Source organism: Bos taurus, chromosome 5 (assembly GCF_002263795.3).
Source record: "Bos taurus isolate L1 Dominette 01449 registration number 42190680 breed Hereford chromosome 5, ARS-UCD2.0, whole genome shotgun sequence".
In the NCBI taxonomy this organism is placed as follows: Eukaryota; Metazoa; Chordata; class Mammalia; order Artiodactyla; family Bovidae; genus Bos; species Bos taurus.
This window is the reverse complement of record NC_037332.1, coordinates 30,142,786-30,168,018: the sequence shown is the minus strand read 5'-3', so window position 1 is coordinate 30,168,018 and position 25,233 is coordinate 30,142,786. Positions and strand designations below refer to the sequence as shown.

The 25,233-nt window shown below is 45.1% G+C and overlaps 1 protein-coding gene across 5 annotated transcripts in view; it reads right to left on the bottom strand.

Annotated features, from left to right (window-relative positions):
- FMNL3 (formin like 3) overlaps positions 1 to 16,947 on the bottom strand; it is a 51,281-nt gene extending 34,334 nt beyond the window's left edge. For 4 of the 5 annotated variants that reach the window (XM_005206314.5, XM_059886636.1, XM_005206315.5 and 1 more), the window contains exon 1: positions 16,600 to 16,947. In XM_005206314.5, the coding sequence (XP_005206371.1) occupies positions 16,600 to 16,725 (126 nt within the window). In that variant the 5' untranslated portion in view covers positions 16,726 to 16,947. The remainder of the gene's footprint in view (positions 1 to 16,599) is intronic. The other variant, NM_001191506.1, reaches the window with a different exon arrangement.
- Between the last annotated feature and the right edge of the window lie 8,286 nt (positions 16,948 to 25,233).

Here is a 25,233-nt window from a genome sequence, read left to right as displayed (position 1 = left end):
AGTGTTTTATAACACTGTGACACCACCTGACATTTCCCTACAGTCATCCATAGGCAACAAATACTAGATGGTTTCTTTACAATTCCCGGAGGGAATCAACCGAGAAGCCTAATGCCACCAGACACTGTCTAGCCGCCGACCCTTCAACTCCTGAGGTTTTACTCCCAACTTTTAACAAGGGTATTCTGGGGAAATGACAGATAAATGCTTTGGGAGCTCACCAGGACCTGCTGCCCCATAAATGCAGAAGAGACTCTTAATCCCTTACTCACCCACGATGCCAGCAGTAATTAGGCAAGCCCAAAGGGAGCAATTAATAGCTGCTATTGGACCATCAATCTGGAACTCATGCCAGATGCATCAGAAAATAATCTGCAGACGTGAGCACTTTACAAGGGATTTACCAAGTGTCCTGACTGCCAAAGGGGTGAGGATAATGAGTGTTTGTGTGATGCTGATTCTGCTGAGCAGCAAGTGAAAACAAAATAACCACAACCATAAACCAGAAATCTGTCCAAAGGGGCCTAAGCATACTCTGGACACAGACGATTCAAACAAAAATACTCTTTCCCACTTAGCTATCTCTCATCCATCTGTTTTAGAACATTATCTGGGCATCATTCTGAGGGAAGTTTTGAGAAGAAAGGGAGTCTGTGACCCTTTCAGTCTGCAAATGAGCCACCACCACCCCAAAGTTCAGTACAGTCCCAGGAGCACAGGTCTGGACTTCAGTAGGCCTAGGCTGGCTATTCTAGCCTTGGTAAATGCCTAAAAGGCTCTTCAAGTTCCTTCCATGGCTACGCTAGAGATGAAAGGTGCTAAAGGATAGGCCAAGGGCTACATTGGTTCCTGGAGGTCCTAAGGCCTGTGGGGAAGTCATGACAAGGCCAATAACATCAAGAAGGAAAGCAAGCTGATTAATGTGTGGTATGCAATTCAGTGATTTTACAACTTTGAGGTACATAGAACCAGCCTCTTACCCATCAACAATAACCCATATTTCTCAATTAATACCAGATCCCTGACTTTGAGGGCTTCCCAGGTGGTGCTCGTGGTAAAGAACCCACTTGCCAAAGCAGGGCACATAAAAGACACTGGTTTGATCCCTGGGTTCGGGAAGATCCCCTGGAGAAGGGAAACAACAACCCATTCCAGTATTCTTGCCTGGAGAATCCCATGGACAGAGGAGCCTGGTGGGCTACAGTCCATGGCGTCTCGAAGAGTCAGACACAAATGAAGCGACTTAGCAGCCCTGACTTGAAGAGGTTGGTGGACTGAGAATAATATTTCTACTTAAAATGTACTGAGCACCCCACCACACCAGACATTGCCCTGGACCCTTAAATGTTATTTAAGTCTCCTAAAATCCCTAGAAGCCAAGTACTCTTATCCTGATTAGACAGACATAGAAACTGAGGCTCAAGGAAGTTACAGCACTGGCCCAAGGTCATGGAGCTAATAAACAGCAGAGCTGGGATTCAACTCCAAATCCATGGAGCCCCAGGGTCCTGAAAAAAGGCCTGGCTGGGCAGCAGTCCCAGGCTGAAGGAACCCCAATACCGCTTATAGCTTCCCGGGCCAGACTCCTTAGTCCTCCTCTAGCCCAGAACACACAGTGGCTTCAGGAAATCTTAAGAGAATCAGGCTTGAGAAGCCCTGAAAAGACAAGTATCTATTTACAGTTAATCAGCACCCTGCCCGGCCCTGCAGACAGTTTTGACAAGTGGAGCCAGGAGGAGGCAACCACAGGCTCTGACTGGGCCCACCTGGGGCTAGGAGCCAGCCAGGCCCCTGGATGAGCAGCGTGGACCGGACCCTGCCCGGACGGGCTGTGCTGCCCAGGGACCCCCTGCCCTGGGGGACTCTCAGGAGCTGGGATCCAGAGTCCACAGAGAGCTGTCTTCACCATTTTACTTTTCTCTTGTACTTCAACTCCCCAAATTGCCACTTTACTAAAATATCACCGCTCTTCCTCTCTACCCCTTTAGCTTCTTTTTCTTCATGGCACTTATCCCTACTCAACATTCTATACAGACCTGTGTATGTGTTGATCACTGTCCCCACGAACAACGTGACATCCATGGGGCAAGTCCCTCTGTCTCTTGTTCACTGTGGGACCCCTAATGTCTAAAATGCTAACACTCAATATATTTGTGTTGAGTGAATAAATGAGTGATCACACAATCAAACATTTAAAAATTCTACTTTCGGAACTTCGTGGCAGTCCAGTGGGTAAGAATCCATCTTCCAATCCAGGGACACGGGTTTGATCCCTGGTTGGAGAACTAAGATCCCACATGCCACAGGGAAACTAAGCCACAAGAGTCCACATGCCTCTCGCGTGTCACAACTAAGGCCAGATGCAGCTAAATAAGTGTTTTTTTTAATGTATCACTTATTAAAATGAAAAAATACGTGCTTCCCAATGGGTTATTTGAGAGGCAACTGAATAATGCCAGCTTCCTAGGAAGCCTCATCAAACCTGTTGTTGGACACTAACAACCCTTGCAAATATCTCCCTAAAGCTCACCACCCCCAGGCCCACAAACCCTAACTCACCCAGAGCAGGTACTCCAGGGAGAAAATGGAGCAGCGCCTAGGGAGGAGACACATTTCTCTTCCAGTTAAACACAGCCCAGGAGCTCTGCAAATTAAAAGCTCCCTCTTTACTGAATCCACTCAGCTTTAGTTATAGGTCGCACTTTTTATTTTTGTAACCAGCCAACCCACCAAATTATAGGCTCAGGCCACGGGCAGGCACGCCAAACACTGGGGCCAGCCTAGCAGAGGCACTGCCCTTTCTGGCCTGAGGTGGGTATAGGAAAGAGGGCTGGACACCAGTCAAACCTGAAAGAGCAGAGGGTTCGATCACCCTGCTGGGCAGAGCTGACTGAGGAGCCTGGTCTCACTCAGGCCAACAGGCTGCCCGGAGGAAAGCCAGATTCCAGGATTCTCCACACAGCAGCGACAGTGAACTCTTCACACTATACAACACATTGGGTCACTCCCCAAACTCCTTATCGAGGCTGATAAGGTTCCATGACCTAAGCCCTGATCACCTTTCTTCTACAATCCCTGACGTCTCTTTAGCATCCTTGTTGACCAGTCTGGCATTCCTTCAGTTCCTCAGATGTGCAAAGTTCTTTCCCATCCCAAGGTTTACTCTTTTTTCTTAGAAAACCTACCACTCAGATTTGTATATATGGCTGTGAAGATGAATGGGGGCGGGAGTAGTAGGCACATGGGGCTGGGTCTGCAAGACTGGAGGAGAGACCCCTAAGGAGTCTACTACAGCAGACCAGGCAAGAGATGAGGATGAACTACGGCAGTGGTGGCACACAGAGAGAAGGCAAGAGGAGCACAGCCAAGAGTAGCCCCAGGTGTCCAGCTGGGGTGACTGGCTGGGAGAGGGTGCCATCCCACTGCCCCCCACCCTAGTACAGTGTACAAGAAAACACTAGCAAGCAGAAAGGAGAACACACGCACTGGACACTATGTAATGAGTAGTATGAAATGAACACCTAACATAACAAGGTATTGTTAATTATATAAATTATTTAGTACACGACCACATTCCACTTTAAAGGAAGGCAAGATAAGTTTGGCAAAGGCAAGAATTAGCCCCAAACTTGGCGACTAGAAATAGAAGCATCTATGTTTTTTGAAAGTGAAAGTGTTCATTGTTCAGCTGTGTCGGATTCTTTGTGACCCCATGGGCTGTACGTAGCCCGCCAGGCTCCTCTATCCAAGGAATTCTCCACTGGAGTGGGTTGTCATTTCCTCCTCCAGGGGATCTTCCTGACCCAGGGATTGAACGTGGGTAACTTGCATCACAGGCGGATTCTTTACCGTCTAAGCCATCAGGGAAGCCCTTAGATTTCTCCAATTCAGGGGTGACATTTGGGATCATCTTCCATCCAGTTTTACTTAAATCAAATTATTCAGATTTTCTAACCTGTAAGGACTGAGTGGGTTTTTTTGTTTTCTTGTATATTTCAATCACTCATTGTTACAAGCAAGACCATGAATGGCCAGGAACCATTTATCAACGAATCTCTATTCCCCTCTGAAACTCTGGGCAGGAAGGCCTCCAGAGCCTTTTCTAACAATCAGGGGCTCTTCAGACCAAACTCTCTATGAACTGGCCAACTGTTCTGATCCAAGCTCACGTCTGTGTCTAGAGCTAGGATCTTCTACCCTGACAGGTGGGTCTCCTGGCTGCCCTTCATAGATCTGGCTCATTCCTCCTCTTTACTCCCCTCCCATTCTGCTCTAGCCTTCCGCTTCCTCTCCCCTAATCCACACCTGTCCCCTTTAAGGCCTGACTTCAAGTCCACTTCCTTCTGAGAGCACTGCCTGATTAGCAATCCTAGGCCATGCTAATCCTTCCCTAACCCTCTAGTCCTTCTGTGCTTGGAGCTATGCGGCCCCTCATCACCTCATGATCTCATTTGGTCTTCTCAAAAAACATGTGACTGGGCAAGACAAACAGTAACCCCACGTTATAGATAAAATTACTGAGGCACACAGAGAACCTCACAGATAACCCGAGGACATGTACTTGTTTTAATTCTCTAGTCATTCAAAGTACAGCTCTAAATGCATATTTTATCTTTCCAATTATCTTCTATTTTTTGGTATTCTCCAAAGCACTCAAGAAAGTGTTGTATATACAGCGGGCACCTAAGACCTATTTTCTTAGTAAAGCAAGATAGGAAGGAAAATTAGATGAACGTAGAGTCTCTCATAGATCCCAAGGCTGCCTCTGGCCTTCATTTAAAGGGGAGTGTTGGTTACATTCTCTCCTAACAACCTGTTCTTTGCCTTCCAAGGACATACGATTTGTAATTAAGTACTTATTCATTTAATATCTGCATTCCCATAAACTCCATGAAGGCAGAGGTGATATATGTTTTTCACCACTGTATACCCAGTGGTATCACTGGCACAGAGTAAATGAAGAAGGAAACATTTGTTGGACAGTGAATGTCCTACAGGATAGCTGGGATTCAAACCCAAACCTGGCTGGGATTCTGAAGCCCAGACCTTCCCACCACACCTCTCAGCAAAAGATGACTTGTCCTACTTCCCCTGATTTCTGTTGTAATGTACACAATCCCCACCAAAACAATACTGAAGGCGAGGGAGGTGCTGACCCCAGAAAGAGAAGGAGATTGTGGTTAAGGATGTGGGTTTTGGAGTCAAACTGCTTAGATTCAAATTCTGACTTCACCACCTACCAGCTGTGTGATCCTAGGTGAGCTATTTAGCCTTCTTGGACGTCCATTTCCTCATCTATAAAATGGAGATAATAATAACTACTTCATAAAGTTGTGGAGATTAAATGAGATAACGTGTATAAAGAGTCTGCCAGGTGACCAGCCTACCATTAGCACACAACAAACATTAGCTGTGAAAATGATGAGCTATTCGTGTTTCTGGGAGACTAGAATCTAGAGAACACAGTTTCCTAAGTCAGTTCGCAGCTGCTGAACTGACTTAACTTTGAGAAGCTTAGCTGCAGTGAAGCCCAGAGCTCATGTTTATTCTCTTTGCTAACTTCATCTGCTAAAGCTCTGCTGAGGCTGGAGGTGCAGCTTTCAATAGCCTAGAAATGAAAGAGGCTAAAAATACACAACCTGCCTGTGTCTAGGGGACCGAGATTGTGCCTACATTTATGAATTTAAAATACAGCCTCAGGGAATAAGGGCATCTCTTAGGATTCTTCCTACTATGAAAACTAGTGCCAACCTCAGTACAGAGCAGGGAATGACCCCAGTGGTGTCCTTTCTTCCTCCTGCTCTCTTCTTTTGGATCAGTGCAGAGAGACAGGAGCTTTCTTTTTTGCAGCAAAAGTTGAATCTTCCTCCCCTATTTTTATTCCTCCTTTTCCCTTAAAAGAGGAACAAATATGTGGATATGTGTAGCTTAAAAAATTAATCAACTCAAAAGCTTATAGAATAAAAAGGAATCACTGTTTGGTCCCCAACTCTATCCATCCCCCTCCACAGGTAACCACAGGAACCCACAACTTGGTATTGATTGTTCCAGGCCTTTTTTTCTATACATTTACATACAAACATGTTGCTTTATAAAGCATTATATGTAGTTTTCTTTTAATTCCCCTTTTAGACTATTATATTTACACACACACACATATCTTGGAGATTCCCATCAGCCACAACCATTTATTGAGGGCCTACCCAGTGCCAGGTATTGGGGTGGATAGTGATAAGCATACAGAAAGTCTCTACCCTCATGGAATCAACAGTGGGGAGACAGATAATAAACAATTAAACAAAGAATTTTAAAATAGAAAATGATACAAAAGAAGTTAATAGGATGCTAAGATAGAGAATAATAAGGAAGAGAGGCCTCTCTGAGAGGTGATATTATAAAAACTGAGCCCTGAAGCATAAACTAGATTGAACCATTTGAAAATCCAAGGACAAGACATTCCTGGAGAGGAAACAGCTTGTGCAAAGGCCCTGAGACAAGGAAGGAACTTGTCCTAACTCAAGGAAGGCTAACGTGGAGGCTAGCAATCAGGAGGGCGAGTAAGGTTAAAGAAGTCAGCAGGAGCCAAAATAATGCACTCTTAGGGGCCAAAGCCAGGAGTTTGCTGTTTTTTCCTTCAAGAAGGAAACCATTAAAAAGATTTCTCGGTAGGAAATGATGCTATTTGACTTGTAGTTTAAATTTGGCTGCTTTGTGGAAAATGGATGTGAGGATGGAGAAAGGGACAGTGGAAGAAATCGGGAGGCCAATTTGTTGGGTGTAATACAAGTCAGAGTTGATACTGGCTTGGACTGAGGCAGTAGAGATAGAATGTGTAGATCTGAGACATATTTTCGGAGATGGAACTGGCAGGGTAATAGAGTGGGTATGGAGAAAGCAGAAGGAAAAATGAAGGATAACTCCCTGTATTTGCCCAAAGTAACCAGATGAACGGTAAAGGAATAGATATGGACAGGAAATGGACAATCAGGTTTCTCCCAGATGTTTATTGTAAACAATGCTGTCCTGAGGATCTTTTCCATGCACCTTCATGCACATGCATAAACAATTCTGTAAGACAGCTTCCTAGATATGAGATGACCAAGTTAAAGGGCATGCACATATGAAACCAGTAGACCCTACAAAATACCTTCTAAAATGTCTGTACCAAATTACACTACCCCTAACGGTGTATTAATGTACTATTAGTGACAACCATGTCGTTGTGTTAGTCACTCAGTTGTGTCTGACTCTTTGCGACCCCATGAACTGTAGCCCACCAGGCTGTTCTGTCCATGGAATTCTCCAGGCAAGAATATAGAAGTGGGTAGCCATTCCTTTTTCTAGGGGATCTTCCCGACCCAGGGATCGAACCTGGGTCTCCTGTGTTGCAGGCAGATTCTTTACCATTTGAATCATCAGGGGAGCCCAATGACAACCACAGATGCTGTCAATCTTTAAATTTTGCCCTGATGATGAGTATATAAGTGTATCATCGAAATATTCATTTCTTTGATTTCTAATGAGATTAAATTTTCTTTAACTTTTAATTGTATAACTAACACATAAATATATTCTCCTTGTAAGAAATGTCAACATAATATATAAACCTAAATTCCCTTTGACTTTCCTGTTCTTCCTATTATGATTCCTTCCCTGCATTTCACAGGTATTCATTATTAGACTTATTTGTATTCTTCCAGAAAATTTTCTCTGTTCTTTAAAATCTATATGAGCATCTTTTAGAAGCTGTATTTCTATCAATCCTTTTAGCATGAACAAAAATATCTAAACATAAATTTTTACTTAAGGCCTCTAAGTGACATTTAAGCTGAGACCTTCTCCAGGTTAGTTAACTCCTCTGAGTCCTGGTTTAATCACCTGTACAACAGACATAAAATAACTAACACATTTAATGAGATAATTCGTGTAAAAGTATGTGGCATATACCCAAAAAATGTTGAATTCTTTCCTTAAGCTATACGAGTTAAGTCTAGGCATTTGGTGGAGCAGAAACCGAGCCACTCCTATAAGGGTGAGATGGTAGACTCCACCCAGAAAAAACATTCTTAACACTGTCCTGAAAAAAAAAATTTTTTTTTTCATAATAAATAAAGCCCTCCAAAGATCTGAACTTTTCTTCACAAAATTTTGGTATGAAATATTCTGAGCAGTCAATAAAAGCAAAGGTCTTTTTTGTTTTTCTTGGCAAGGTAGAAAGCAAAAGGATTTACTCATAGAAGTAACTGCTAGAAACTGTATGTCAAAAATCCCCTTTAAGGCATGCCCAGGGAAGCCACAACCGCCTGGATTTCCCCAGAGACCTTAGGCCTGTGGGAGAGATCTGCAGATTGGGCAGGTAATACCTACAAACACAGGGAGATGACCTAACCTTAGGGCCTCACTGCAAGGATGCCCCTGGTTCCCCTGGCTTGTCAAAGTACATCCTGCCATCCCTACCTGGATGTTCCTGGAGGTTGAGGGTCTGGCTCAAAGGGGCAGACCTCACCACAAAGTATCCTTAGTCAAAGTTGATGTCCAGGGACCAGAATATCTCCCTCTGAATGGCAGTCAACCACGTTTCAACACGCTCTCTTTTTGGATCCACCAACAAAGGCATCCTTTTATCTGAACTGATAAACGACTCCTTTCCTCTTATAAAAATATTGAGTACTGTCTGTATGAAGGAGCTCCTACAGTGGCTTCTCCTCGTCTCCCTTCCTATTCCTCTAGGCTCAAAGCCAGGGGTTCCCTAGCAGACCCAAGAATGGGTTTAAAACCCTAAAGGGCTGTGTGCACGCCTAGAATTAGGAGTCACAAATTTAAGTGGATTTTCAAAAGGGTCCTTTACTCAAAAGATCCAGAAACACTGTTTAAAGAGCTCTTAAACATATTCCCAACCTAAAAGAACACTTCTCCTGGCTTGAGGAGCTAATGGGGTTAGTAAAGGTCAACAGTGAAATGTGTACTCCAAATTGCTCCTTGACAAGTTGTAGGATAGAACTCACAGTACAGAAGGAACCAGGGAATCCGCCCTTAAACCTATAGATAGAGGTAATAAAAAGATGGGAGGTCCAGCTCTTCCTTGAAGGTGTACCAGGAAATGGGAAAACCATGAGAAAAACGAAAAAACTGTTGCTCTGCCTTTACTTTTACTGCCCTTAAAGCTTCATCCCCAACTGGAACACAAAACAACGAGGTACAGATCAACAGAAGATAATTCTCAGCAGAAGTGCTATTAGCATTTTGGGTAGGATCATTCTTTATTGTGTGGGACTGACCCAAACACTGTGGGATGTTTAATATTCCTAGTCGTTGGGCACTAAATGTCAAAAGCCACCCCCATCTCCCCTAGTCAGTGTGATACCAAAACATCCTCACTTACCAAAAACTCCCCCTGGGACAATACCTCCCCCATCTGAAAACCACATTAAGAGGCGGTATACAGTGGGTAATGTATATGCCACAGACATTTAACTGTAGAACCTTTACAGATTACACAGTATTTTCACTATGTTGTCTACTTTAAACATCTTCAAAACCTCGTAAAGTAGGTATAATCATTTCATAAAGATGAGACTTGAATCAGAAAAGTTATAGACTTTGCCAATGGTCATCAGTTGGGGGAAGAAAACAGGCTATCAAGCTGGATCAGAACCCAAGTTTCCTGATTCCAAAACTGGTGCTTTTTCTTTCAAAATAACATGTTTTTAAGGCTTCATGGGAAATACTGGGAGGATCTAGGGGCTGGCTTCCCAGCTCCCTGCAAGGAAGCTGGCAAAAACTGAGAGGAAACTAACTCTGCTCTAAACTGTAGATAGTTTGTAAAACTAGATAACCATCTCTGAAAGTACCCAAACACCAGGCTCAGGCCCTGCTCTTCCTTAGAGAGGGGCTGAGCAATCAGAGGAGGGCTGTGACACTCTAGTCTAGATCTGAGTGGAAATGAGCGAGCACGGGAGGAGGAAAGTGCATCACTTCCTCCTTCGTGTTTTCAGGGCTGACCATCAGCCCAGCCAGCCCTGGGAATAACCTGGGAGAAGGGGAGAAGGTGGTACAAGGAGGGAACAAGGAAAGAGATGAGGACAAGAACTGAACCTTCATGGGAATTCAACAGCCTAAATCCTTCCTCTACTTGCAAAACTAGTCACATAAATAATTCTGCTCTCCCCCTGTGGTTCTGAATATTACTTAGAACACCCTTCAAGTACCTCAAAGCACTTTATAAACTGAGAAGAATATGCATATTAGTAAAGGGAGTGGGGAAAACTGTTTCCCCAAAACCTATCCAGGTCCTCCTCTACCTAACACACAAACTCCCAACCCACAATTTTGTTGTGAAGTGATGAAGACAGAAAGCATAAGAGAGTCTGGGAAGAGGATTCAGAAAGATGAAAACAGAAGAAGTATAGAGGAGGGTGGGAGGCGAAGACAACCAGAGTATCTCAAAGACAAGAGGCAGCCTGATACCTTTACATCTTTCCTGGGGGACGCATTCTCCCGTGCAAGGAAAACAAGATATAAAAATGTGGCTCTGCTGAGGGAGGCAAAGACAGACTGGAGATGGGAACTCGGGAATTCTAGCTGCCTAGTTCATCTCTATTCTGGAACCTTCTTCTTCGTGGATGACAACCTTAATACCCTACGTTTCCATACGGTGCTATTCAGAGAGGGGACTCTCAAGTACGCGGCAAGAAGCAGAGGGTGGGGGCTGTGTGGAGACAGCACCCTCTCTTATCTTCAAAGAAAAAGATCCTTCCTCTTCTCTGAAGAGCATTTCCGAACTGGAATGAACCCCCAGCCTTTCCCTGGCACTGCTTCAACTCAGCTCCGACTTGGGAGAAACATTTCCCCGGAATGGAGGTGAGCAGCCTGGCTGACCAGATCACACGCTGGCTTCAGGCGGCCAGGGCTGCTGTCCCCTGGGCCTTCTGCACTCGGCTCCGGGGCAGATTCTTCGGTTTCGACCACAGAACTGGGGCCCTGGCTCCGTCCAGCCTTCCCAGGCAACCCCAGGGGCAGGGGAGGATCTGTGGTCTCATTTCCTCTCCACCTTGGCTTCTTTTTTCACTTCACTGAAGATTAGCTATTTCCACCACAGCCGGTTCCTGCTCTCACCAGTGCAGCAGTTGTTTCCCCACAGACGCAGCCATGAAGCGCTGGTGCGGCTGCCACCTGGACCGCCCCCGCTGCAGCCACAGATCCCAGAGGTCCTGAGCTAAAGGGCTTTCTCATCCCAGATAAAAAAGCAGGGAGAAGAAATTAAGGGGCAAGAAGCAATTCTAAGAACTCCCCAGCGGATATACTAGTACCCATTTTATCGTTATTTTAATCTTACATTATCGTTATATACGCTCTTTCATACACGCAAAATATTTTATAATGAAAAAGTATAGAAAGTGTATACATTTTTTTCTACAGAAATATGTATATATAATAAAATCCCCAACAGAGAACTAAGAACACATATAAAAGATGGCCAAAACACTTATGAGGAAATGTTCAAAGAAATGCAAATTAGAACAAGCTACTACTAATACTACAAGATACTACAAGATACTGGCTAATTAAATTGGCAAAAGTATTTAAAGTTAAACTATTCAGTCATGATTAGCTTATCAAGAAAGCAGACACATGGTCAGTGGAAAAGCCAACTGGTACAACCTTTTCAGAAGGCATATTTCTCAAAGGCCTTTGATCCAGTAATTTCTCTTCCAGCAATTTATCCCAAGGAAATAGAGATGCACACAAATATTTATGCACAGAAAATTCATCACAGTGTTAATTATAGTAACAAAAAGGAGAGAGAGAGGAAATATAAGGCATTAATAAAATACTATATTATGGAATATTCTGCAGATATGAAATCACGATACTGAAGAATAAACAAATGAAAAAATGCTTAAAATAGTCAAATTAAAAATCAATTTACAAAACAATATGCACAGTATGACTAATTGTTAAAATATAAGTACATCAAAATGTTAAAAGTAAATGGAGAGATTATAGGTGATTTTAATTCTCTTATTTATATTTTTTATGTATTTTATACTTTACAAACTTTTTACTTCTAAATTTGCTTAAAAAGTGTTTTATTTTCATAATCTGGAGAAAAGAAGCTATTCTCAACCCTCCTCCCTCCCTTTAAAGACACTCACATGCATTAATCTCTTTTTTAAAAAAAACATTTGGAACATATTTAGGACCTGAAAAACATTATTTCCTACAATCTGGCAAGATCAATTTTGGGTTTCTATCCCAAAGAAAACTCTACTGAAAATGTACACCAAGATATTCATCACAACACTGTTCATGCCGGCAAACAGAAGCAAACAAATGTCCAACAATAGGAGGAGAGTTAACAATAGTACATTCACTTGATGGACCATTGTGCAAGCATTTAAAAATGTTTACAGTGACTAGCCTGGGAAAACTACTGAAATAACAAAAGCGAAAAAAAAAAAAAAGCCATATTGGATAAATATGTATGTATACACACACACACTACTATCACAACATTGTATTGATACAAAACTCTACACAGAGAAACAAATATGAAAACTTTTAGAACACATGTCTCCATTTGCTAAAGGAATGGAGAAAATCTGGACTTTTTCCTTTAATCTAAATTATAAATTGCCCAAACATTTTTTTTTAGAGAATGAGTATTACTTTAAGAAAAAAAAGAAAAAAAGGTTGAATCTCCTTACGAGCAATGAAACATCCTCAAATCACAAGGAGTCTACTGCATCAGTTCCATCCCTCTCCCACCCAGCCCTACACCTCCCCAGTCTAAAGCAGGGTCACATGGAAAAGTCTAGGAATTAGGCTCCTCTCTGTGGCCTAGGGTCTTCTAAATGGGGTCTCTTAACAAGGGGGTTCCTCTGGCCAGAGCTGCTGTCAAGAGCCTTTTCCCTCCCCCAAGTTCTATCCCAGCCTGAACTAATTCACCACAATCCCCAAGGCTGGGAAAAACATTTCCACCATGGCGATTTGGAACTTGATATTTAGTCCAAGTTTTTTCCAGCCCCTTTCTATGTCAAAGGAGGCCTCTCAAAGTCTCTTGACAACTAGCACCCAGGCCAGTTTAGCTCCCACATCAATGCTACACTTCTAGCAAAACCCCAAGTCATCAGTCATCACCAGGGAAATGTGAAAGGAGGGGCCATGGCAGGGACAGGCTGTCACACAGCCCCTCCCTCGTGCCCTGAGAGCCTCCTCTTGCGGAATACCCAGGGCTTTTTCTGGCATCAGAACCTTTAGACTTCATCTCAAATCTGTAATAAGCTAGCAAATAGAAAAATCAGGGTGCAAACAAGAAAAGCTATCCTTTCAAGACCATTAAAGCTCGCTGTCTCCCCTCTCTACGCCAGCACTGGCCAGCATACTAGCTTCTGAGCAACTAAGATTGGGTAGTAATCCAGCCAGGACCAAAACACAGAAGGGGGCCTTACCAGACCAGAGATCGGCTCTCATCCTGGTGTTAATAAAGAGGAGCTCCAATAACTGCCCATCCTAAACTCTCAGTTCTCAACAGAATAGGCGCTGCTGTCAAGACATGGGGTAAGGGAGGATCCCAAGGAAACAGTGTAACATACATAGCAGCTTCACAGCTTTTTAATATGAGGGCACATCTAGAAAATAATACTGTTTGTACTGTACACAGAATAAATGGTGGAAGCTGATCCAGCCAGAGGGGATCCATCCGGGATGTCAGCTGCCCCCAGAGCAAAGAAGGGCAGCATCTCAGCATACCAGGAGGAAAGCCCCAGGGGAGGACACTGGACTGGGGCAGCACTCTTGGGAATAATGTCCTGCACAAATCACCTCATGGCTTCAGACCTGAGTTCTCCAACCTCAGCTGACAGATTGTGGGTCAGATCACGTGTCTGCACCAAAAAGCAGGGAGCCTGTGGTCTTGACTCAGCAGTGATACAACTTCCCCAGCCAGGGTGTTTTTCAGGGGGGGGTTTCCATAGATATATTGGGACTGGGGACGCCCTCCATGTGACAGCAGCAGCATATCCTGGGACTGGCTGTACATAATGGGGTAACTGGTTTCATCAGATTTCTGAACTGAAAATACTTTTCTGGGAATACAAGTGCTCTCAGATCTGAGTCATAGCTGAGAGTTACACATTTAAAAACTACCATTTACTGAGCATATAGTAGATGCCAGACTATGCTAACTAAGGACTTAACTTCTAGTTTTGTTAAATTCACACAATAACCTCATGTGGGAAATACTATTACTATCTTTATTTATAAGAGGAACCTGGGACTTACAGAGATTAAGTAACCTGCTGGAGGTCAAATACTTTTCTAACTGGAGACTGTGAGGAGCCATATATGAGCCCATTTTGACTTGAAAATGCATATGCTTAACCAGGACACCAGCGCATCACCTCAGCAAAACCAACAAATAACTTTTTCATAAACCACGTCAATCACAGTGAGGCTGACAATCTGGGAAAGAAAATGGTGAAAAAGGAGCAACCTGTCACACAATCAAAAAAAGAAACAAATCTATATTGAGAACCAGGTGCTAAGCACTTTATATACATACTTCACTTAATTCTCAAAATCCCACCAGCATGGGAATCATTTGCCCCATTGTACAGATGAAAAAAATCTAGGCTCAGAGAGGTTAAGACAATTGCTAAGTCAGAGCCCCTGCCTTTTCTACTTTACTAAGCTTATCCTCGCTGTTAGGATATACACCTGAGCCTGTTCCAGGGTCAAACAGCTAATAGCCAATGGAGTTCCCAAAGGATAGTGGAAAGGGCATGTTTTAGGAACAGAGGAAAAAGGGATCTTTAAGAGCCGACCTGGGCTTGCTGGCTAGTAATCAGGATACCTTGTACATTTTGTGAATATTAAGCCATTAACCTGCCAACTAAACAAACGTGTCAACCAAACCCCCAAGAGGACATGACCAACTCTGGTTTTGAGCTCTCACAACAACCAGCCTGGTAGCCCCTACCTAAGGCAGCCCCCAATCAGTCCACCTTTGAACAGCCCTTTCTCTCCAGTTCTGTAGCTACCTCATGCCACTGGGGGGTTTTCACACCCTTAGTGGAGTGCAGATTCCCTCCTACTCTTTTCCCCAACAGTTGAGCTCTTGTTCTCAAGGGCACCAAATCCCAGGCTCTCCTCCTCAGCCTCTGAGATGGCCTCAGCACATTAGTAATCACTGACTCACCCCATCCCCCTGAAGAGGCTAGGGGAAATGCAGAGGGCCACAGGATGTGTGGCTCAGATCCCTCAGGCCCTTCACAGAGCTGATGGGCAAGAGAGGTGCCAGCTTCCCTTTGGAACTCCGTGGACCCTCTCTGATCCCGCTACGGTGCCAATGGGCTGATGTCAGGCTCTGCACCATTGGAGAGGCCAGGATCTCTAGACAGCTTCACTGATGCCAACAGATCTAATCTGCCTATTCCAAAGCAGATGAAATCCAATAAGGCTGCTAAGTCCACAACTTATCCCTCCTCACAGGCAAAGGCAAAGTCAGCCTTTCTGGCCACAGTAACAATAAAGGCAGCATTGGCACTGCCTCTAACAGAGTTCTTGGAGCAACTGGGAACTATTTCCCCAAGTTTCTCTAAGATTTACCTCTGTTAGCAAATGTTCCATCACCTAGTTCACTTTCTCCAAAATATCATTTTTAGCTCCAACATATTCTCTGTCTCCATCTCAGTGATATCAATCAGATCCTCTGGTTCCAGACAGCCACTAACATCAATGTCCAATCTCCACATCAAAGGAGGGTCCCAAAGTCAGCCCTAAAACCTCACTCATACAGATCACTTAGGAACCTACAGAAAGACTAAAAAGAAGCACAGGCACAAAACAAAAACCAACCACTAGGGCTTAACATAAAAAGGGGGGTTGTGGGGGAGGCAGGATGGTTTGTGTATTGTTTCAATTGGAAAAATACACTAGTGAAATGGTTTATCCACATGTTCAGCCCTTTTAGGCAAACCCACTGTAACTTTGCAGGATGCCTGCAGGCCGTTCTGAAAATAAGTAGAATGGCATCACTCTTTATTCCACCCCCTTCACGAGCTGCCAGCCCCTCTCCATTCCCCCTCCTCTCCCCTAAACATCTGGTCTGGGCTGGGAGTAGGACCCACTCCCTGGAAAGCCTCCATGTTAACACGAGAGGCGGTCTCCCCAGTCAGAGAACCCGGACTGAGGCTGAGGAATGGGCCGGCCCAGAGCTTCTGAATTCCCCCTCTCCCGCCAAAGATTTAGAAATGAGAATCCCAGGGATCTGGGGAGACTGTCAAGGAAGTGGGGAGAAGTGCGAAGGGCGGCAGAAGGGGGAGAGAAGAGGAAGAACTCTGGATACTGGGGCGGTCCCGGGTTAGGGACCCCTCCTCCTAAGTGTCTAGAGGTAGAGGCTTCGCTTGGGAGGTCCCCGACGGGGCTGCTCAGCGCCTGGAAAGGCGCTGGGGGTCGAGGGCCATTGGGGATCCTGACTGAAGGGGTGGGCCGGACCGAGGAATCCGGGCAAAGTCCCCCCCGGGGCGCTGAGATCGGGGCTTGAGCGGGGGTGGGGGGGGGGCGGTAGGAGGGGGAAGGGACAGGATCGGCTCTCACCAGCACCAAGGCGAACCTCTCTTCCAGCTCACAGGGCTCCGGCATCGGCATCTTGCCAGGCGGCGGCAGGAGCGAGACAGAGGAGGGCTCGCCCGGGCCCCCCTCGGCGCTCTCCAGGTTGCCCATCGCGGCGGGGCCCCCTTGGGGGCCTCAGCCCCCCCACCTCCACGCCCGGGGCTCCTGGGCACGGCCGCTCGGACCCAGCTCTTCCCTCAGTGCCAGCTACCCCGGTCCCTACTCCTCCGCCGGGTCGGGGGCTCCTCGGGGTCCGACAGGAGGCGGTGCAGCGGATAGCTGCACCGCAGCGACAGGCACCGCGGCCACGGCTCTCGCTCACACCCGCCGCCTAGCCGATCTCAGCGCGCCGCCCCGGCGCTGCCCCTCCCCGCCCCCCGCGCTCTTTCCCTCCCCCCAACACTTCGCTTCCTCCCACCCACTCCGGGCCAGGACTCTTGCTTCCCCCCCGAGCGCCGACTGCAGCCGCGCGCCGCGCGCCCCATTCATGCAGACCCCGCCTCTCGCCCACGGGCCTCCCTGGCGCCCCGCCCCGCCCCGCCCCCGCCTGCGTCCGATTGACTGCAGCAACTGCCAATCACAGCGCCTCCTGCCCACTCTTTCTCCGACTCCCTCCCGGCGGCCTCGCGCCTGGCACTTGGCGCGCCCTGGCGGCCCTGGTGCGTATCTAATCACCGCAGTTGCTGAGGGCGTGAGGTGTGTCGGCTTGGGCGCGGAAAGCGGCCGTTTTCCACAACAGCTCATAATATACACAAATAAGTAAGGTATAGGGCACATTGTGAAAAAAATAACTACAAGAGAAGTAGAAACAAGTAGGATGCTCAGAAGTGGGAGAGAGACCACATCTGTTAAAGAGTCAAGATGAGGGAGATCATATTTGGGCCATTCAGGGATAGGGAAATACCGTAACTGACAGGTGAAAAGGCAGTTGAGAGGACCTTACCAACGTTCAGAGGTTGATCTGATTGGATGTGAAAATGGAGAGGCAGGACAATGCTGTTCTGGCCGAGGTCTGCTGGGTGGGTCATCATTTATGTGATGGACATCTGTTGTTTCTGCCAGCCGAGCCTATATCCCTCTTCAAGTGATAGCACCCCATTTGGGAACTTAACGTTCTGCTGTTCTGAGTCTATGTAGAGCGGAATTTCACGCCTGTGCCAGAAGGTCCCCATGACCCAGGCTTTTTCTTGCTCTACCTTTAGGACTGTTGTAGGGATTGACACTTGACCCGGAATATAAAACTCATTTCTAAGGCTTTCACTGGAATCATCAGGAAAGAGGCACTCTCTTCCCAGAGTGGGAAGGCTGCTGGATTGTGAGAATGTAAATCTGGAGCTGCTGGTGGCCATCATGCCATCACCATAAGATCTCAAGCCTGTTTGAGAATGAAGTCAGTGCAAAGGAAAGCAAAACTAAGAAGGAGTTCTAATAACATGCTGAGAACCTGACTCCAGCCATGTCTGAAGTTATCACCTTGACTTTTCATTCATTTGTTCAACAAGTATTTACTGAAAAGTTCATTATATGTCAGATACTATTTGGGGCATTGAAGACATATGTGTAAACCGAAAAAGGCATACAGGGAATTCCCTGATGGTCCACTGCCAGGGGCCAGGGTTCGATCCCTGGTCAGAGAACTGGGATCCTGCAAGCTATGTGGTATGACACCCGCCACCCCCACCCCCACCCCCCACCCCCACCCCCGCAAAAAAAGAAAGAAGCATACATCTCGCTCTCCTTGCTCTTCTGGGTAGGAAAAAAGGTGGACAATAAACTAAATAAAATGTACAGGTGTTAGTGATCAGTGTTAACAAAAATAAAATCAAGGGACTACTCTGATGGTCCAGTGGTTAAGATTCCACTCTGCCAATGCAGAGGGCGAGGGTTTGATCCCTGGTCAGGGAACAACTAAGATTTCATGTCTCTTGGCACTGCCAAAATTAAAAAAAAAAAAAAATGAAATGGAATAGAGATGAGTTCAGTTCAGTTCAGTTCAGTCACTCAGTCGTGTCAGACTCTCTGTGACCCCATGAATTGCAGCACACCAGGCCTTCCTGTCCATCACCAACTCCCAGAGTTCACTCAGACTCACATCCATCGAGTCAGTGATGCCATCCAGCCATCTCATCCTCTGTCGTCCCCTTCTCCTCCTGCCCCCAATCCCTCCCAGCATCAGAGTCTTTTCCAATGAGTCAACTCTTCACATGAGGTGGCCAAAGTACTGGAGTTTCAGCTTCAGCATCATTCCTTCCAAAGAACACCCAGGGCTGATCTCCTTCAGAACGGACTGGTTGGATCTCCTTGCAGTCCAAGGGACTCTCAAGAGTCTTCTCCAACACCACAGTTCAAAAGCATCAATTCTTCGGCACTCAGCTTTCTTCACAGTCCAACTCTCCCATCCATACATGACCACTGGAAAAACCATAGCCTTGACTAGACGGACCTTTGTAATTTTAAATAGGATGATCAGAGCAGACCTCACTATTAAGGTGAGGTCTTGGATACAAAGCTGAGGGAAGTGAAGAATTGAGTCATGGGACTATCTGGGGGAAGAATGATCCAGAGGAAATGTCAAGTACATGCTATACTTGATGTGTTAGAGGAATAGGAAGGAGGTCAATGTGACTGGAATGCGATGAGCAAAGGAAAGAGTAGTAAAAGATGAGATCAGGGCTTCCCTGGTGCCTCAGTGGTAAAGAATCCATCTGCAAATCAGGAGACTCAGGTTCGATCCCTGGTCCGGGAAGATCCCACATTCCATGGAGCAACCAAGCCTGTGCACCATATCTACTAAGCTAGTGCTCTAGATCCAGGGAACTGCAACTACTGAAGCTCAAACACTCTAGAGCCTTTGCTCCAAAACAAGAGTCGCCTCTGCTCACCACAACTAGAGAAAAGCCTACGAAGGAACGAAGACCCAGCACAGCCAAAAATAAATAAATTAATTTAATTATTTTTTTTAAAAAGATAAGGTCAAAAAGGTAACCAGAAGCCATATGGTGCAGGATAGTGTAGACTGTTGCAAGGACTTTGGTTTTTCTTTAACTAAGATAGTAGCCATTGGAAGATTTTGAGCAGAAGAGTGACATGATCTAACTTATGGTTTAAAGGATCTTCTGGCTCCTGCATGGCAAATGAAAGGAATAGAGGCATGGGCAGGAAGACCAGTGAGAAGGCTATTACAATAATACACGTGAGAGATGATGGTGGTTTGGAGCAGTGTTGTAGTTGCACAAGTAGAAATGATCGGATTTTTAATGGGTTTGAAAGAAGAACCAATAGAATTGTTTGACAGTTTGGATGTTGAGAGTGATTGAAAATCAGTGCCAAAGCATTTGACCTGAGCAAGTGGGAGGGTAGAGTTTTCATTGACTGAAATGGAGAAAGTTTGTGGGAGGAATAGACTTGGTGAAGGACAGCCAGAAAGGGAAGATCAGGGACAATGTTTTTAGCCATGTTGAGCTTGATTTGCTGATTGGACATCCAAGTTGAGGTAGCTACTAGGCTTCTGGTATGTGTGAGACCAGAGATCCACGCTGGCAATATCAATTTAAAAATCTCTATCATCTCCAAACCCCAAGGCCTCTTCAATCTAGTTTTCCTATCTTGCTGCTGCTGCTAAGTCGCTTCAGTAATGTCTGACTCTGTGTGATCCCATAGACAGCAGCCCACCAGGCTCCCCCATCCCTGGGATTCTCCAGGCAAGAACACTGGAGTGGGTTGCCATTTCCTTCTCCAATGAATGAAGGTGAAAAGTCAAAGTGAAGTCGCTCAGTCATGTCCGACTCTTAGCGACCCCATGGACTGCAGCCTACCAGGCTCCTCTGTCCATGGGATTTTCCAGGCAAGAGTACTGGAGTGGGGTGCCATCACCTCTCCTATCTTACTTGGCTCTAATATTCGTGAGTCCTTTGCTTCAGCAGGAAAGGTCCATCTCCTAACATTAGTTGTGCATTTTTATGTCTTCAGCTTTATTCCTTGTGGTAGACAGAATAATGGCTCCCCAAAGTACCCACATCCTAATCCCCAGAACCTGTGAATATGTTATTTTATGTAGCAAAAGGGACTTTGCAGATGAGATTAAGTTAAAGAGCTTGAGAGGGGAAGATTATCCTGGATTATCTGGGTGGGCTCAATGTAGCCACAAGGGTCCTCAAAGAGGGAGACAGGAGAGTCAGGATGAGAGAAGGAGATGTGACAACTGAAGCAGAGGTCAAGAGGATGCAGGGTCATCAGCCAAAGAATGCAGCAGTCTCTAGAAACTGGAAAAGGTCAGGAAACAGATTTTCCCCTAGAGCTTGTAGAAGGAACACGGTCTTAACACTTCAATTTTAGCCCTGTAGGACCTGTTTTCAGACATCTAATCTCTAGAACTGTAAGATAATGAATCTCTATTGTTTTAAGCCACTAAGTTTGTGGTGATTTGTCAGAACAGCAACAAGAAACAAATTCCTTCCTGCTGTGTCCCTGATCTGGATTTCTATTTTTCTTATCTGCAGCCTATTCTGATGCCCCCAGGTTCAGCATAATCTTTGGTTTTTAGCAAAATGTAAAAGACATTATTGGATGCTTATCATGTGCAAAGCATCTGGCTAAATACCAACAGATAAAGAATGCAAGATAACGAAGATGAGTAAGAGACTCTCGTGCCTCCCCACTTCAAAAGAGCTCATAGTCTGGAGCAGAGGAGGTAAGGTACAGAGGAATAGAGGTATGGACTAAGTTTGAGGGCACCAGCTAGGACCTTTGGTTATATTAGTAGGTGACAGTGAAAGTTGCTCAGTCATATCTGACCCTGTTTGACCCCATGGACTGTGTGTAGCCTGCCAGGCTCCTCTGTCTGTGGAATTCTTCAGGCCAGCGTACTGGAGTGGGTGGCCGTTCCTTTCTCCAGGGGATCTTCCCAACCAGGAATTGAACCGGGGTCTCCTGCATTGCAGGCCAATTCTTTACCAGCTGAGCTACCAGGAAAGCCCATATTAGTGGGTACCAGCTTTGAAATCCCATCCTGGAGTTCTCCCAGATTTGTGATTCTTATTTTCTCTTACTTTTCATTTGAAACCTAATTCAGTGATGTTACTGAGTCTACTATGTACAAGACACTGGGCTAGGTGCCATGGAGGATACCCAATACATAACTTGTGGTTCCTCAACTGCCATTGTTGTTTAGTTTTTTTGTGTATGTTTTGTCTGGACTCTGGGTCTTTTTGGTTTATGTAAGACACGTATATCCAGTACCTGCTTTGTTTCAAGTACAAAAGAAGATTCAGTGATGAATAGGTATCTTTCTTTCAGGTTCTCAGAATCTAGTAAGGAAGACTCTGAAAATAATGTTTATAAAACAATGAGATAAGTTTTATAAGAGAAGGGTGTGCAAAATGCTGTCTAAGGCTTCAGGGAGTAGATGTCACTTGATCCAGGGCTGAGGGATAAATAGATGTGCCAATGGAAAAAGTGAGACAGTGTGAATGAGAAGGTGATGGAAGGAGGGGTGATCAGGAAGGGGAAAAGGCAGTTTAAGGAGGAGGAACTGTACAAGTGAAAATGGAGAACTGTAGAAGAGCACAGAACGAGCAATAATAAGAATTTCAGTGAGGCTGGAGCATAGGGTATGTGGTGGGAGGACAGGAGACAAACCTAAAAAGTCAGGTGAATCAAGTTTAGAGGAGTCTCGTGTTCAGCTGAGTCTTTTCTGCTGTAGAAGATAGTCCTATGTTCTAGTCAGGTTTTTTGTATTTTATTTTTGTTTTTCTGACAAAGCAAAGAGTCTTTGTTGAGAAGAGGTGACTGTGCAGACAGCAGCTGGGTAAGAAAATCCAGGAGAACTGCTTTGCCACATGGCTCGCAGTCTCAGATTTATGGTAATAAGGCTAGTTTCCAGATTGTCTCTGGCCAATCATTCTGATTCAGGGTCCTTCCTGGTGGCTCACGCATTACTCAGCCGAGATTGATTCCAGCAAGAAGGATTCTGGGAGGTTGGTAGGACATATGGACTGGTGTCTCCTCTCCCTAGTCAGTTTTTGAGTATACTCTTTGGAAGGATTCTTTTAGCAGCATTTGAGAATTCAGAGATAATATGGAGGAGATAAAGGCCTGAACAAAATCAGGACCAGGGGCAGGGGTCGGGTGAAGAGAAGTAGAATTGTTGGGAAAGATTACATTAGTCTGTTCAGGCTGTTGTAATAAAATCCTGGAGCCTGGATGTCTTAAACAGCAGATATTTATTTTCTTACAGTCCTGGAGCTTAGAAATCCAAGATCAAGGTGCCATCAGGGTTGGTTTCTGGAGAGACTTTTCTTCCTGGCTTGTAGATGTCTGTCTTCTCGCCATGCCCTTACGGGACCTTCCCTCTGTATTCACATGGAGAGAAGGCTTTAGTGGCTCTTCCTCTTTTTGTTTTTTTTTTTAAACTTTATTGCATTTTCTTACAATATTGCTTCTGTTTTATGTTTTGGTTTTTTGGCCTTGAGGCATTTGGGATGTTAGCTCCCTGACCATAGATCAAACCTGCACCCCCTGTATTGGAAAGCGAAGTCCCAAACACTGGGAAGTCCCTTTCTTCCTCTCCTTAATAAGGACACCATCCTGTCAGGTTAACACCCCACCTTTATGACCTTTAACCTTCATTGCCCCCTTTAACCTTCATTAATCTTCATTAACCCTTCATTAACCCCCTTTAACTTTCATTGCCTTCTTAAAGGCCCAGTTACCAACTACAGTCACATTATCATCATATGAATTTGCGGAGGATACAATTCAGTTTGTAACAGAGATATATCTGAGACAGAATCAACAAGACATAGTTACCTATTTGATAACAGTGACTAATATTTTTATAGTGTTTGTAATTTACAGAATTTTTTCCCACATCTATTATCTGGTTAGACCTTCACAACACTGTGGGAAAGGGATATTATTATCCCCATTGCACAGATGAGTAAACAGATTAAAAGAAGTTAAATAATACATCTGAGGCCTTATAGCAAGTAAGTACAGACCCTGGCACTGAACCTGGCCTTCGACTTGGAATTCCATGCCATTCTGATTTTCTTGTGAGAAGTGAGGGAGTAAAGAGGACTGAAAAGTTGAGGCCAGCTTGGATCCCTTACCCTTATTCTCTGGGGAGCCCAGACTCTCTCTTAAGTCAACTGCTTACTCAAAACACATTCAAACTCCTGCTACTCCCTCCTACCTAGGAAACTCTATATTATCTCTAGCCCCCTCCTCTAAGGTCTTTAGAAACACACATCTGCTCTCTCCTTTCTTGTGGGAAGTTATGTTGGGGGGGGGGGTGAATATAGAAATTTTAAACTTTTTTTTCATAATTTACACTGGTACCGAGAGAAGGATTTTCTCTTTCCTCTTAACTGGCTAATTCTTACTCATGCCTTAAAACCAGGCTTATAGGTCACCTCCTTCATGACCTCTCCAGAATTGATGAGAACATGTCTGTGAGCACATAGTGCCCCAATATATTTCTGTCATCATATCTTGAATCATAAGATTGTGTAAGTTCCTTCAGGGCAGGCTGATATTCCTAGTATCTAGCAATAGCACCCACTTTGTGTCTGTTACATGTTGAATAAATGAATGATTTCATACATTGTGACATTCCTCCCACACCACAGAGCCCTTTTACTCTTTATCATTCCTCTCAGATACAGTCTGACTGCTTGTATCACTGAAGGTTCAATGCAGAAAACAAAACCCCCTCCAAGTAGTACAAGGATATGAAGACATACGTGCTTACAAACTCACTTGGAATGTCTAGAAGCACCCACTCTGGGCTGAAACTCCAGCAATGGAGCTCCAGAACATGATAAAAGTGCTCTATCAGACGAGCTGCTACCTCTGCCATAGTCAGAGAGGGTGGAGCACCTGGACGTCTCCACTGATGATGGGGCTTGAGAACAAGTGGTCGCAACTGTGATCCAGGGATCTGGAAGCTATAATCAGGACATTGCCGCCGCTGCACTCTGATGCAACCACCTCTCAATGTTTGCAAAGCTTGAGACATCACTGGGCTGCTGCAGTAGAAATAGATCACATCTCCAAGGCCTTGCTTGCCAGGAGAAATAGCCAAAGTAGCAGAGGGATGACCTTTGTCTCACTTCTGCCTCTTAAATCTCACCCAAGTACATCTGACTGACTACAAGGTATGTTGAGAAATATAATCCTTATTTTTTTCAGCCTCTGCAGTATAGGAAAGCACACTGGAAGGAAAAAACATGTTAGGAACGTGGGAATATATGCTGAATGCTAATAAACATATCCACTACTCTGCTTGTATGACAATCCACCCAATGTCTTAATCACCTGTAACTGGGTCTCTTCGTCTCCCCTCCCCCCGCCTTCCCTCCCCAGCCCCCATCCCACTCCCACTCCCCCAACCCACCCAGGGGCCCCTGCTGGTGACTATCTCTGGTCCTGTCTCTCAGTCCTCTCCTTTAGGCTACAGTTTGCCCTTTTCTGTGACGTGGATGAGGCCAAAGTTCTTAGTTATCCTTAGCACAGTCCTTTATAGGACAAATGGATATACTGGACTTCATCAAAATTAAAAACAAATGCTCTTTGAAAGACATTGTTAAGAGAACTAAAAATAAGCCACAAACTAGGAGA